This window comes from Octodon degus, unplaced genomic scaffold (assembly GCF_000260255.1).
Source record: "Octodon degus isolate 3935 unplaced genomic scaffold, OctDeg1.0 scaffold00021, whole genome shotgun sequence".
Classification (NCBI taxonomy): Eukaryota; Metazoa; Chordata; class Mammalia; order Rodentia; family Octodontidae; genus Octodon; species Octodon degus.
In genome coordinates this window covers 20,894,123-20,908,152 of record NW_004524597.1, presented here as the reverse complement: position 1 = coordinate 20,908,152, position 14,030 = coordinate 20,894,123, and the positions used below count along the sequence as shown (strand labels likewise).

The window sequence follows — 14,030 nt, the reverse complement described above, 5'->3', positions numbered from 1 at the left end:
ATATAAATTATAAATATAAACGTAAATTATAAATTATCTATGTTTTTATTATTTATCTTTCCATTCACTCACAAGTAAGAGTCTGGAGTGAAATACTGATTCTAACATTTTCTATATGTAAAATGCACATAAATTGAATAATTTAGATATATATTTCTACTTCTCTAACCACAATCTTATGAGGAAAGTAAGACAATAGCTATAATCTTTCTGGTGCATGTTATGCTAAGTTCATTTACTCTGGATAAAGAAATATATATTTATATGTAGGTACATATATAAAAATATATATAGTATACATAAATTGGAGTATTACTGCACAAGAAATAATACTGGGAATCAACACATGAGATAACAAATTAAAAATCTGCACAGCAAAGCAAACAACCCACAAAGTAAAAAGATAACCTAAAAATGGAAAAAAATTTTGTCAGCTACATGTCAGAGAGGACTAATATCTAGACTATATAAAGAACTTAAAAATTAGAATCCCTTCAAATAAAAGACCGCATAAAAATGGACAACTAAAATGAATAGACACATCTCAGAAGAAGTATATATAGTCAGTAAATACATGAAAAATGTTGGTTATCTCTCATCACTAAAGAAATGCAAAGTCAAATGACACAGATTTCATTTTACTCTAGAAAGAACTGCTATTATCAAGAAATCGAATAATAACAAATGCTGGTGAGGCTGCAGGGGAAAGGAACCATTCTGCCTTGCAGGGGGAATATAAACTAGAAGAACCACTATGAAAATCAGTGTAGATAGTGCTCAAAACACTAAAACTAGAAATTCCATTTGAACTCTCTGTTCCCCTTCTAGGTATCTCCTCAAAAGGTATCTCCCCAGAAGAGTTGTAGTGTAGTAGAGTAATACAGTCATGTGCATACCTATGTTTGTAAAAGCACAACTCATAATAACTAAATCTTGAACTCTGCCTGTATGTCCATCAATAGGTGGGTAAAGAAAATGTGGTATTTATATATAATGGAGAACTACTCTGCTATAAGGAAAGATGAATTTGAGTCTTTTGCAAGAAAATAGATATACCAGGAGGGCATAATGCTAGAAGAAATAAATTAGACACACAAGTTTAAATGTCTTTTGTATGAGAAACTCAGTAAATAATGAGCAAAGTAACAGACAACAGGAAATAGGCAGATAGATCTTCTGCAACTGGTAGTAGGGCCAAGAAAGGGAAGAAGTGGAGAGAAAGGGAAGAGATGAGGATGGAAGAACTCAAATGTGTTCTGTCCACATACCAACTCCCATACTGCTGTCCTGCAACTATTTTTAATAAAAGTAAAAATTTTAAAAATATGCACAGAGGGGTCTGGGAGATGGCTCAGTAGAATAAGCACTTCCCTGGCAAGCGCAAAGGTCTGAGTTCAATCCCCGGTTCCGAAAAAAAAAAAAAAAAATCTATCTATCTATCTATCTATCTATCTATCTGCATAGATTTCTTGAGGACTGAAGAATACATATTGCCTCATTTATTTTTATTTTTATTGATTTACTTATTTCGTGGTATCTGGGATCAAACTCAGGACCTTGCACTTGCCAGGCAAGCACTTATTCCACTAAGCTATCTCCCTGGCCCCTTGCCTCATTTAAAAGTCTGCAATGTTTCCATGTTTCTAAATTACTGAAGATCTTAGTGCTACTTTCTGATAATAGGAATGTAGAAAAAGATACTTTTTGGTAATTCCAGTTTACTTATTAAGAGCCAGAAGTAAAGGGAAAAGTGATCGAGTGAAGGCCCTGAAACTGGTAGGCCCTAAAATTCAAATGTGCATCTAAGAGAAATAAATACATTAAAGAGAAACTAAAACTCTGTTTTATTTTAAATGAAAGAAAACTAAACAATAAAAACTATATAAAATTTCAAAACAAGACTGCAGGAGAGTAAGATGGTTAGTACAGTGTGTGTTGCTGTCTTCAAAGTAGCTGCTCATATTGCAAGATAGAGGCTAAAAACATGATCACACAATCTAGGCTGAAGCCTTTCCTTTCAATGAGCTAAGAGCAACTACAGAACTAAGTCTTGGGGCCTTACCTTAAAGGGAAAGATGAATTCCCCACTTGTGAGCATTTTATGAAACAATTTCTCTTTTTCTGAATTTTAGGGAAGGGTGTACAGGGTGTTCAGGGTCTTACTACTAGTTTGGATTCATAATGATCCGCCTGTTTACAGCCTCCCAGGAGCTGGGATTACAGGCCTGTGCCGCCACACCCAGTCTCAACTGCTATCTCAGCACAGCCCCAGGGGAGAGGGGGGCCCAGCACATCAGTCTAAATTCAGAAGGATTTTTTTTTTTTTTTTTTTTTTTGCCTGGCTTAGGCCTCCTTAAGGGCAGGTATGGTGTGGCTTGTGGAGCTGGGGGTCGAACCCACTTAAACAGCTAAGCTAACAGGCAAGCCCTATGGAACATTTCTTCAAGTCATACTATTACATTTTGCTCTCTGCTGTTTTTCTCCATCACTGAGGATGGCTCTAGAAGAAACTTTTATGCTTACTGATGTATACATTTGGTCCTTGAAGGAGTACTGATTTAAAAACAAGTAGCTTTGTTATTTTGGTTCATGGATTAAATTCTTTGGGATTTGATCAACGTGAACTAGTCTCTCTCATCATTTTATTTTTATTCATTTTTTAAAAATGTTTCCTTTATTTATTTATTTTTTCTTTTTTTTATGGTCAGCTCAGCCCACCCTGGGGGCAAGGCTGGCATTGCATGTGGTACTGGGGATTGAACCGAGGTCCCTGCATGCTTGCCTAAGCTTGCCTAAGCAGGCGCTTTAGACCACTGAGCTATCTCACCAGCCCTCTCCTCATCATTTTAAATCTTTTTTTGGGCGGGAGGGGACATAACTGGGGATTGAACTCAGGGCCCTCATGCTTGCCAGGGAAGTGCTTATTCCATTGAGCCATCTCCCCGGCCCCAATTTAAATCTTAATAAATGAGTTCTTTGGCAAACTTGCTGAATAATGGGAGTGTAGATTGGCAACTAAAGAGCAATGTATTAAAAATAGCCCCCATGCAGTAATAGCCATTGTTTGTGCAACACCAATTTCCAGGCCATCCTTTCACTTCTGTCGGTAAAAGCCATCTAGTCCTTAGAACACCTCTGCGAGCTGGCCATGAATCCTAAGCATTCCCACTTTCATACAAAGAAACTGAGGCTATTCAGTGGTTGAACAGAATGTTCACCCAAGGAGCCTGGTTCTGCGGAACTCCTGATACCTGAAACCCAATGTGCCACTCTCACTTTCTTGCAAATACTTTCATCTATTTACATAAATTATGTTCTGCTAAATAAAGCAATAGTTCCTCTCTGTCTCAGTTCCTTTTTTCTTGCTGAGACAATATACCCAACACTTTTTTTTTTTTTTTTTTTTTTTTTTTGTCTTTTTGATACAGGGTCTCACTATGCAGCTCAGGCTGGCCTTGAGCTCACTTTGGAGCACAGGTTGATTTTGAACTCGCCATGATCCTCCTGCCTCAGCCTCCCAAGTGCTAGGATTACAAGCATGAGGCACCATGCCTGTATACCCAACACTTTTAACTTAAAGAAAAGAGGGGGTTTGTGGGTTAGCTCAGTTGTCTCAAGCGCCTGCTTGGGCAAGCTCAGCTAGGCGCAGGGTCCATCCCCTGTGGTTCCATCCCCAGCACCACATGCCGCACCAGGCCCCCCGTTTAAGGCCCCCTGAGCTAGTTAAAAAAAACTAAGTCTTTTTTGCTTTTGGCGGCATCAGGGATTGAACTCAGGTCCTTGTGCTTGCCAGGGAAAGTGCTTATTCTACTGAGCCATCTCCCCGGCCCCCTAAATGTCTTGATTTTGATGTAAGTTGTATTTTACAACAGAGTGCAGACAGGGATCTTTACAGTGAACCAAACAGACCGGTTCTCCTTAGAGTCTTACCTGCACAATGTCCCTCTCAGCATATTTTCCTCTGGAGGAGACTCTCACATCATCTCCATCTAACTCCACCATCGCTGGAAAGCAAAACGGGACCATCAATCCAACACATTTTAGTCCAATCCTAAAACTGTGGGCAAAACTTCATACTGATACAGATACACCGTCCATACCTAGACATGGCATATGTCCTAGGCAGTATGTCCCACGTTGACACAGAAAACCTATCAATATTGTTTCTTCCTTCGCTTCTCTCACAACTGGCTGAATGAGTATTTCACAGAAAAAAAGCGAGCCAAACCTTCAAACCACTTTTGAAAGACCGGCAGAGCCACAGCACTGTGGAGCTGTGGTTCAGCGCTCCAGGGTACAGGTTCTAGCCTTGTAGGATGGGTTTTAATTTTTCTTTCTAACTTAAGAAACTTGGCAGTAATTACAGGATTTTTAAGACATGTTAGAACTTCATTTTTACGAAGGAACCACAACCAAGTTATATATCTTCATTACCTAATTTTACTTTCTGAATAAATTGCAAAGCAGAGTGGCACTTTCAGTTCTGTGTTGACTGAATAAAGTATGATTTTGAACTGGTTAAGAAATAATTTCAAGGCTGCACAGATGAGCTGGTACTCTGCAGTGCTGTGACGTAAAGGGATGGCTTGTTCCGCATAATGCTATGCCTCAAGTAGAAGCATTTTCCATAGTTTATTAAGTTTTCAGTGAAAATTATCTAAATTATTATACAAGAGATGCTATAATTTGTGCTCAAAGAATAATTCTATTAGTGATAATTCCTTATTACACGCACAATGTTTACCACACTCCACAGTGCCTGTATGTTTTCCTCTTCACAACAAAAAATAAAATATCACTGAGCCAGAATATAATCCTACCTTCCTCACTATTTTCTTTAGGATTTAGATTATGCACTTGTGTCAATAAACATTTTTTTAATTTTCATCTTTCTTTTTAAAAATAATTCATTTATTTACTTATTTATGTATTTGGCACAGGATATCCTTACACAGCTTGGACTTGTAATGATCCTCCTGTCTCAGCCTCTCCAGTGCTGGGATTACAGGCGTGTGACACCATGCCTGGTTATGGTGACTGGCTCAGCGTGGGGCTGACTCAGCTTGCGGTACTAGGGATCAAACCCAGGTCTTTGTGCTTGCCAGGCAGGCACTCAGACTGCTGAGTTATCTCCCCAGCCCCCCAAATTTCATCTTTCTATAACATGTTCATGAAACTTTAGCTAATCCCTTGGTAGTTTATACAACTGGTGGAGAGCCATCATTCACAGACACATAATATACCGTAATTTTGTAAAATGTATGAATTGTAACCAGTAAGGTAATCAACTTACTCAAAATATAAAAGAGCTGATACTCTGCAGTGCTATTTTTTCCCCTCTACTTCAGAGACATGTAATTAGGGTGCTCAAGTATCTTCAATAATTGATTTGCTTTCACCCAGGATTGCTTTACCAATTTTCATACCACTCTGCGATATAATTGTACACTGAATGTGAAATGTCAACAAACACTAACACTTTTCTTTCATCCTTTAATATGCTAATAAATCTGAATTTTATTTATTTATTTTTTAATTTTATTTATTTTTGATAAGATCTTACTATGCAGTTCAGGCTGGCCTTGAACTCACTTTGTAGCCCAGGATGGTCTCAAACTCATAATGATCCACCTGCTTCAGCCTCCTGTGCTGGGATTACAGGCGTGCACCACCATGTTAGGCTCTAATATTCTAGTGCTAACAAACTATATCAACTATTCTCTACTTCCTCTAAATTGAGAAGAACAAGAGTACGAACTAAATCTCGACTTCCAGAGCCCTGTACAACCTTTATTGTTCTTTGAGAGTGTTTCATGCTTACTAATGAAGACAATGACAGTAATTCAGGTAATCCTGTGGAAAGCTGAGAGTCTATGAAAGACTTTTCCAGCTTTCAGCATGGCTTTGGATTGAAAGGCTGCCTTGGGGACCAGCTGGAGGCCATGCTTTCAGGAACAAGAGAACTGGTGTGTAAGACGTAGAGGTAGAGGGGATACTCCACTCTCCAGGTTGCTGGCCACTGTCCCCCAGTGCCTCTCTTGGAAAGGTGCCTGACAGGCAGACAAACATCATTCTAGCCATGGGAGACATTATTATTTTAGAATTCCTTTTACTTGGCCCTTCCTCTAACTTGAACCAAAGCCAAAATAGATCCTACACTAATTGAATCTTTGACCCCCTCTTTTACAGAAAAAGACAACGTCCTGCCTGGATAATCTTTTTTCATAATGAAGGTGATTTTCAGCTGTAGAGAGAGATGAAAATCACCAAGGAAAATTGTGCAAAGCATTTAAAATTTTTTTTATTAGACTATAGAAATAAGTATGAATACTCACTAATTTAATAATTCATTCAAAGCACGGATTGCAAAATAGCACAGTGCTTGCCCACACCACGCAATGCCTTTCTGGTTAGAAATGCGTAGGTGTGGATTTACATGGTTAGAGGACCCACTGTGCAAGCGAGGTTTCAGTCTTTGCCAATGCCAGCCTACACGTGGGCTACGTGAACACGCTGCCACAGCCCTGGTGGTGCTGACAGAGGTTCAGCGACACGACAGCAGGAAATTGTAAGTCAGAGGCTTTCTGATTTAAACATGAGTATGTTTTCCCTTTTCTTCTCAGCTATGGGAGAAGAGAGATGTTTTGAGAGAAAAGAAAGAAAAATACTTTAGAGAAGCAGCTCTTGCTTCCTAGCAAGATGACTTCTGTTAATCCTGGACCTGGAAATTTTCTATCCTGATAAAACTTGTCATGCCTTTTCTTGAGCGCGAGGGCAGTAATCACTCAATGATAATTATACCCTACCTCCCTGCTCACTCATTCCCTGAGGAAAACATCACTCTTATCTCCAGGAGGAGCTTTGCCAGGAAAGCAGCTCCTTCTTTGTCTATAGTCCTGCATTACTCTTCCATCTAAAGCCCCAACAGCCAAGGGGAGCCACGCTCCTCCTACCGCAGAAGGCTGGAAATGAGGGGTAGTATATTGATCCCTGGGGAAGAAACGATGGAAAGTTTCTGTCCACAGGTTAATAAAATTCTTACATTCATTTCTAGTATTAAAGCTGATATATTTCTTTGAGTGACTCCTGCACATATTTTCAGTGAGTTCAAGATCTCAGATAAGGAAATGATGATGTGTTGTGTCCAACCTAGGGAAGTAGGTAGAGGTGGCCATGTGGTGGGTATAGTGCTCAAACAGCTATGCCTGCTGGGCTGCACAGCAGTGTGCAGCCAGAAATACACACCAGGGAAGTCAAGGCTTTGGGCCCAGGTGTCACGCATGGGTGTTCAGGAAGGACAAAAAGCGAAGGTTTACCATCTCTGGGCAATCTAACAGAACAACTTGCAAAGGAGTCTGGGAGACCTGAGATAAATGCAAGAGTGGTGGATCCTTTGGAGGCAAGAGACAACAGTGGCCAAAGAAGACAATATGAGTTACTTGAGCTTAGCAACCAGGAAGTTTGTAGACTACTGGTGAATGCAGATGATCGAGTGCACAGGGCACTAGAAACAAAGAGGGAGCTTAGCTTTCCCGACTGAGAGAAATGGCTCAAGTTCACTTCTGAAGCGCAGCGCAGGCAGACACAAATACTCAAAGATTCAGGGAACATCAGCAGAAGCAGTAGTAGGGGTTAAATGACTTTCTTTAGAAAGCAGAAGAGTATAATGATGAAAAGGATGGCCAGCCACGTGTAGAAATCTAAGGGACTCAGGGCCCACCCAAGAGACTTTCTTGTAGTAGTTAACCTGAGACTAACAGGTCCAGACTTTTCCTTGAGCAGGGGGCAAAAATCGCTCCAGTGATAATCATATTTTATTTAGCCACTTGCATAGCTAAATTAATGAGTGATTTGCCAAAAGTGGCTCCAAACATTCTAAAACTATTCTCCAAGTTCTAAGTGAAATAAATAGCCACTGTTAATAAACAAACTTGTTTTAAGCAAGCAAACAAGCAAAACTTGAACCCATGCATGCAACTGCTGTTCAACACAAAGTTACTTAAAAATAATTCACCTCAGATGACTGGAAACTGATTATCCTTAAAGATGTCTACCCTAAATCATGAGTTACACAAACACCTGTCATCTAATTTGCATTTAAACAAGGCCTGGGTGAACTGAAAATTATTCAGTGAGCCAATTTCCCCTAATTATAAATAAGGGCTCATTAAATTTCAGCTGCCCAGTTTCATTTGTCACTTCACTTTGCTCTTTCACATGACAGAACTTCCTTATTTTAAAGCTAACGTCTCTTAATTAGCCAGGGTCTGGAAACTTATTAAATTAGCATATTATCATTATGTTCACATTTCTTTTCACAACTTAACGATGTACAAATTTAGTGCTCATCTTTCCAGGCTCTGGTGAACCCAGAGTGTGTTTTGCCTTGGGACCTAAATCTCGATTTATCACCTTATCAGTCTTAAGTCTTATTTTGAGGTACAAACTACTGATCTCTAATGAAATGTCAAGCTACATTTTGAATTAATCTATAAACTAGGGAGTCGGTGTCCTCACCAGAAGACAGAATCTTGTATTACCTTAATAGACATCCTCATGAGCCATGCATATTTATGTCTACAAGGATTTGCTATACAAACCAAACAATTACATTGTTCTACATGGAAAATGACAGAGCTAAGCGTGTTATACATTCAGTTAAATAAGATCCTAAGGAATATAAGTGAAATTTTATTACTCACCATCAAATTCTGCTGGCCCAACGCCTACTATAATTATTGACATCGGAAGTTTTGAGGCCTTAAGAAAGAACACAGTTCGGTATCAATTAGGGCACTGAGTTCTTAAGAAGAAAATACGCTAAGGTTTAAGTCAGTTTCATAGCTTCTTTGCATATTCAAGATTAACAGCGTAGTATGCTTGATTTCACTCTCAGTCTTGCCAAGCTGCGTGCAGACACTAACCTATTCCTTGGGAATGACCCCTGCTGCATAAATTCAGCTAGAAAAGATTTCATTGGAGCACAGGATTTCATTGGCTACCATTAGGCAAAGCTTTCCCTGGCTGATGCTGAGTGTCCCTGGGTTTATTTACTGTTCTTTCTCTTCAACAAAATCATTTCTAACGGGAGAACTCAGCGTGAGACCCACAAAACAGTAGCGCCTACTCTACCTGGCACAGAGTTAAACATGGTCAGAAAAAGCCATTTCTCAGTAAACAATATAAACAAATGGTCTTTACAGAAAGTTGTTTTTAGTATTATTAATTTATGCATTAAATATCCATGAACTTGTGAGGGAGACTAAATATTTGATGTTATAATGCATTTTTTCATTATAGGTAGCCCTCGAATTATATTACTACTTTAAATAATTAAATGGGAAGGGTGGGAGCCCCAGTGATAGATAGATGGCACGCTGCAGCAGGCAGCTTCAGCTATGAAGGTCAATGAACAAAGAATAACACTTTTTACTGCACTGTGTCTAAATTATAAATCCATATTTTAAAGTGTGAACTAAGGCCACTGACCAGAACATAAAGACGATCAAAACAAACTCAACCCAAATATATTCAGTTAAAAATAAACAAACATATTAAAACACTGGAATGCGTTTACATCCCATCCAAGGCTTTTCTTTAAAAACAACTCGGAGGGATCTGCTTCTTGCACATACGTAACTATCTTTCTAGAACCACAGCTAATTATGTTTCTCTGTGTTACTAAAAATAGTGAGACTTGGGAAGTGATTTATTCAGAACAACTCGCTTTTAAATGTCAACTTTGTACCAAACATTGTTAGCCTTTATTATATGGATTGACATTGCTAGCCTGGGTATAGAAATGGTATGTGAAAATAGATATAATTTTAATAGACATCTACATTTAGTAAGTATAAATTTCTAAGATAATTTTTACAGGTAATTAAATCATAAAAACCAGATGTATAAGTAGGAATTACAATGAACAGTAAAGCATGTACCTAAGTCGTGTCCAGTTCCTACTTAGTTCTGCAGAAATAGGAATTAGCTAGGGTAGGACGCATGCTACGGACAGGTAGATATTAAGGAAAAACCTAGCTGTACAGGGCAGAAGATTGTACACAAGAGCCTGAAAGTAATATATTAGCCAAAGTCAAATACACTCAGGCAAATAAACTCTCTCTCTCTCTCTCTCTCTCTCTCTCTCTCTCTCTCTCACACACACACACACACACACACACACACACTCACTCAAAGACATACAAGAACTGTGCTCTGACTCAGCTGATGGGTCAGTGGGACAGATAAGTGTAGCGGTCTGGGTAAGGTTAAAACCACCATGTGCTACAAAGGTCTGGGCGTCCTACTTCACCGCCACACCACCTACAATGATGCCCCTACTCACATTGACTATGGACTCCTTCGTTTGAGCCATATCGGAGATGACACCATCGGTCACAATCAGGAGCACGAAGTATTGGGAGCCATCCTTCACTGAAGACGCGTATCTGAAAGGCAAGGCAAAGGCAAGGAATACTCCAGAAAGGAAAAGTTTCCCTCTGCACAGTGGTGCTTGGTAACCATTTGGAAGAGTTAACAAGCCTTTTTGATCTTAACATATTTCAACATCTTAGAGGTTTATATTAAGCAAGCTCTTGAGTACACATTTTTCTGGAATAACACACTAGCGTGACGGCAATGGCGGCGCCTGCCAGAACACAGGAGGACTATGGGGCTGACCTGGACATCTGCACATGAACAGAAAAGTTCACAAAGAGGAAGGTTTTTTTAGAACAAAGGGATGGAAATAGACTTATCCCAGTTAAGCAACCCACTCTGGGTATGATCTTCATTAAATCACTTAGGCTGTCTGAATTTTCTTACCTTGAAAACTGAGAGAATAGCATAGCTTCGCATTTTTGTATGGATTAGTAACGTGCATGTATGCTACTTAAAAAGTCATAGTGTTTTATAAATTGGAGCAAAAATATAAAAGGAGTTTTGCTTTGAAATCGCATAGAACTGTCGGCTCTATGACAGAGATATACAATAATATGAGATACTTGATGTTACTGAAATGTACAAATGCAAATGGTTTACTTTTGTGTTACTGTATTTCCACCTCAATATGACAATTGCAACAGGAGAAACACCTTTTGACACACCCCCAAGTCATATTCTTTGTACTGAAGAACTGAGGATTGAATTCAGTGTATTCACACTGAATTTATATTCTCCCGCTAATCCTCTTTACTTTTTAAATTTTGAGATAAATTTTGACTAAGTTATCCAGGGTGGCCTCAACTTATGTTCCTCCTGCCTCGGTCACTGAATGCTTATGATTACAGGCATGTGCCTGTGTCCAGCTCCAGTTTATATGTGTTTGGTATAAGATGGAAAGGAAAATTCTAATCAAGTAAATACGTTATGCATGATGTCATAATATATTCTAGTGCTTGAAGAATTTCTAAGAACTTTTACCAAGTACTACTTGATAATCTGGATTAAGGATTTGATCAGTACGGTGTATATTATTATATTTCTTCTGTTTATATGATGTTCTACAGTCCAAGTATCTAGACTGCACTGTCAATAGGATAGTTTTTATAAATTTTGTAGATGACTGCTATGTCATTCACACCCAGCAAGCCTGCTCGTGTTTTTAGGAGAAAAGATAGTAAATCAGATGACCTTGCCCACATTTCTAAAGTCTTCACAGCCAGGTCAGATACAAATAGACTCAAGAAAAATGACACTGATGAACCAATAAAATAGCTTTCACCCAGAAAGAGCAAAGAGATCATGTTTGCATGGGATGGAGACAGACCCACAGGAAATCATCTCAGAGCGTAACTTATTTCTTAGACAGCAGAATTAGCAATCGTATAAAGAACTAAAATTTCATAAAATGGCAAGTCTAGAGAATGAAAATGAGAATGGACAGTGGAGTGGCGTGTTCATTCGTGGCTGCGAAGACAGGGCTAGAGTACTGCCACAAGGGACCGTCAGAAAGACTCTGGAGCCCTGAACACTCCTGCTTGGCCTTAAGGAATCTATCTTCATTTGCAAGTAATACGACCAATGGAAAACAATCTAAAGCAGAAAGAAACCTATTCTCCAATGTAACGTCTCATTAAGAACAGGAATCTAGCAATTGCTATCAAGAATTCAGTTATTAGTATTTAAATAAACATTTTATTTCTCAAAAAAGCATTTCTTACCAATTATAGTTCAGAAACATAGTTTTATATTTTAGGCTAGAAATAGAAGAAAAGCTTCTGAATAAACAGTTTTGTTTGTATGATTTTTCTTACCAAACTATTCTCTTTAAAAGGCAAATTGTACCAGATTAAAAATCTGTTAAGAGAGGTAAACGTGACATGATCATTTAAAATTCCACCACAAGTGATTTGACTGATTTTCTTTTCATTTGCAGGGATGTCTGTCTCAAAGGAAACCACATTCACATTCATACTATGAAGGGAGCTGGGAACAGACTGAAATGGATCATAGTAGACTTGAAATTTCTCTGAAGTTTGTTACTTTATTTTTTTCTAATTTTAATTTTTATTTATTTATTTTTGTCCTGTCAGAGGTGAATATTCTATTGGCATCTAAATACTATAGGTGTTTGAATTCAACTAAACAATCTAACACTGTGTAGCGGTCTATAATATTAGTGGGTTATCCTCAGAAGTTACTGACTTGAGCCTTTTACAGCTCATCGTATTAATATGGATTTACTTTATATACCTCATTTTTATACTTTTCTACTGGATGGTTAAGACCAAGATATAGCAAGACCTATATACCAAGAAATGTAACTTTTGTATCTGATAAGATCAGCCAAGTACTCTCAGGATTTATCCTGTAGCCCTGTACCGCCTTTTATACATCCTTTTGTCAGTGTCTGACATGAGGATGAGTCACGGCCATTGCTTGACCAATTTGCTCTCTGTGAAGTTCGTTCATTACTTTAAAAACTCAATAATTTTGCATTTTACTTTATAAAACACACACACACACACACACACACTTGTTTTGTATCGAACTTGAAGGGAATTAATGCTTGAGAAAGATATATTTATTGTGTACTCTCTGTACTTCTAAATACACTTAATTTGAAAACCAATCAGACTTTACCTAAGAAGCATCCAACCCATGTTAGACTTTCTCATCACCCGCACTTCAAATTCATCTTTTCAAACCCTTTGCTGTTTCTATGGCATTTTTTGCATGTTGGTACACACTGCAAGTGAAACTTAATTTCAAACAAAATCAATGCAGCATCACTATTTCTTCTGCAGCCTTTTATTTCAAAGGTATTACATACTGACAATAAAAATAATTAATCTGCTGCAGAAATCCAGGAAGTAAAAGGTATACACTGGCCACACCTCAACCCCTCTTCCAGGCCATGCCAGAAATTCACAGCCTTGAAGATGTCAATTCTATTTAAAAGGCATTACAGAGGCTTCTTAGCAGAACCTGATGGTGAGTGAGTCCTTCACTGAACTGTATAATTAAAATGCTATTAAAAGCCACCACTCTACCTTTTGTCCAAATATAGCCAGCCTATAACTCATACTTTACTATGACACGTCTGAGAGAAAAGTTAACCACGTCAGCATGGGGCACTTCAACATTTTCTTTTTAGTGTTTCTGTTAAAGTTTCCAAGAGTGTTTATACAAATTTCATACATGGTGGGCTCCTATTTGTGAAGGATTCTTTCATCTTATTACTTCCTTAAAAGGCAAGGGAGAGTGTGAAGACACAGAAAGATTAATGCAGGAATTTTGGGGGGACCCCATGCCTGGCAAGTGAGAGGTTCTGAGTTTGATTCGCAGCACCCCTCAAAGCAATGGTTTTTATTATCCTCCCCTCCCCTCCTGCCTCTCTCTTGCAAAGCTAGGGATTCATGCTAAGTGAAAATCTACCACAGGGTGTTTCATTTCAGCAACTTATCTAGGACTTATGCAATGGGTTCACTCTCCTTAATATCAAAAAGATACATGCATTAAAATATATCAACACAAATTAACAGCAAATTTTATCTTATGATACTGCCACCCCATTACTCCTCTTGTTA

At 38.5% G+C, this 14,030-nt stretch overlaps 1 protein-coding gene across 1 annotated transcript in view; it reads right to left on the bottom strand.

The window, feature by feature from the left end:
- Cpne8 (copine 8) overlaps positions 1-14,030 on the bottom strand; it is a 250,510-nt gene that overhangs the window by 13,424 nt on the left and 223,056 nt on the right. The window contains exons 18-20 of the mRNA XM_023711426.1: positions 10,346-10,448; positions 8,703-8,760; positions 3,931-4,004 (exon numbers count right to left, since the gene is read on the bottom strand). Of these exons, the coding sequence (XP_023567194.1) occupies positions 3,931-4,004; positions 8,703-8,760; positions 10,346-10,448 (235 nt within the window). The remainder of the gene's footprint in view (positions 1-3,930; positions 4,005-8,702; positions 8,761-10,345; positions 10,449-14,030) is intronic.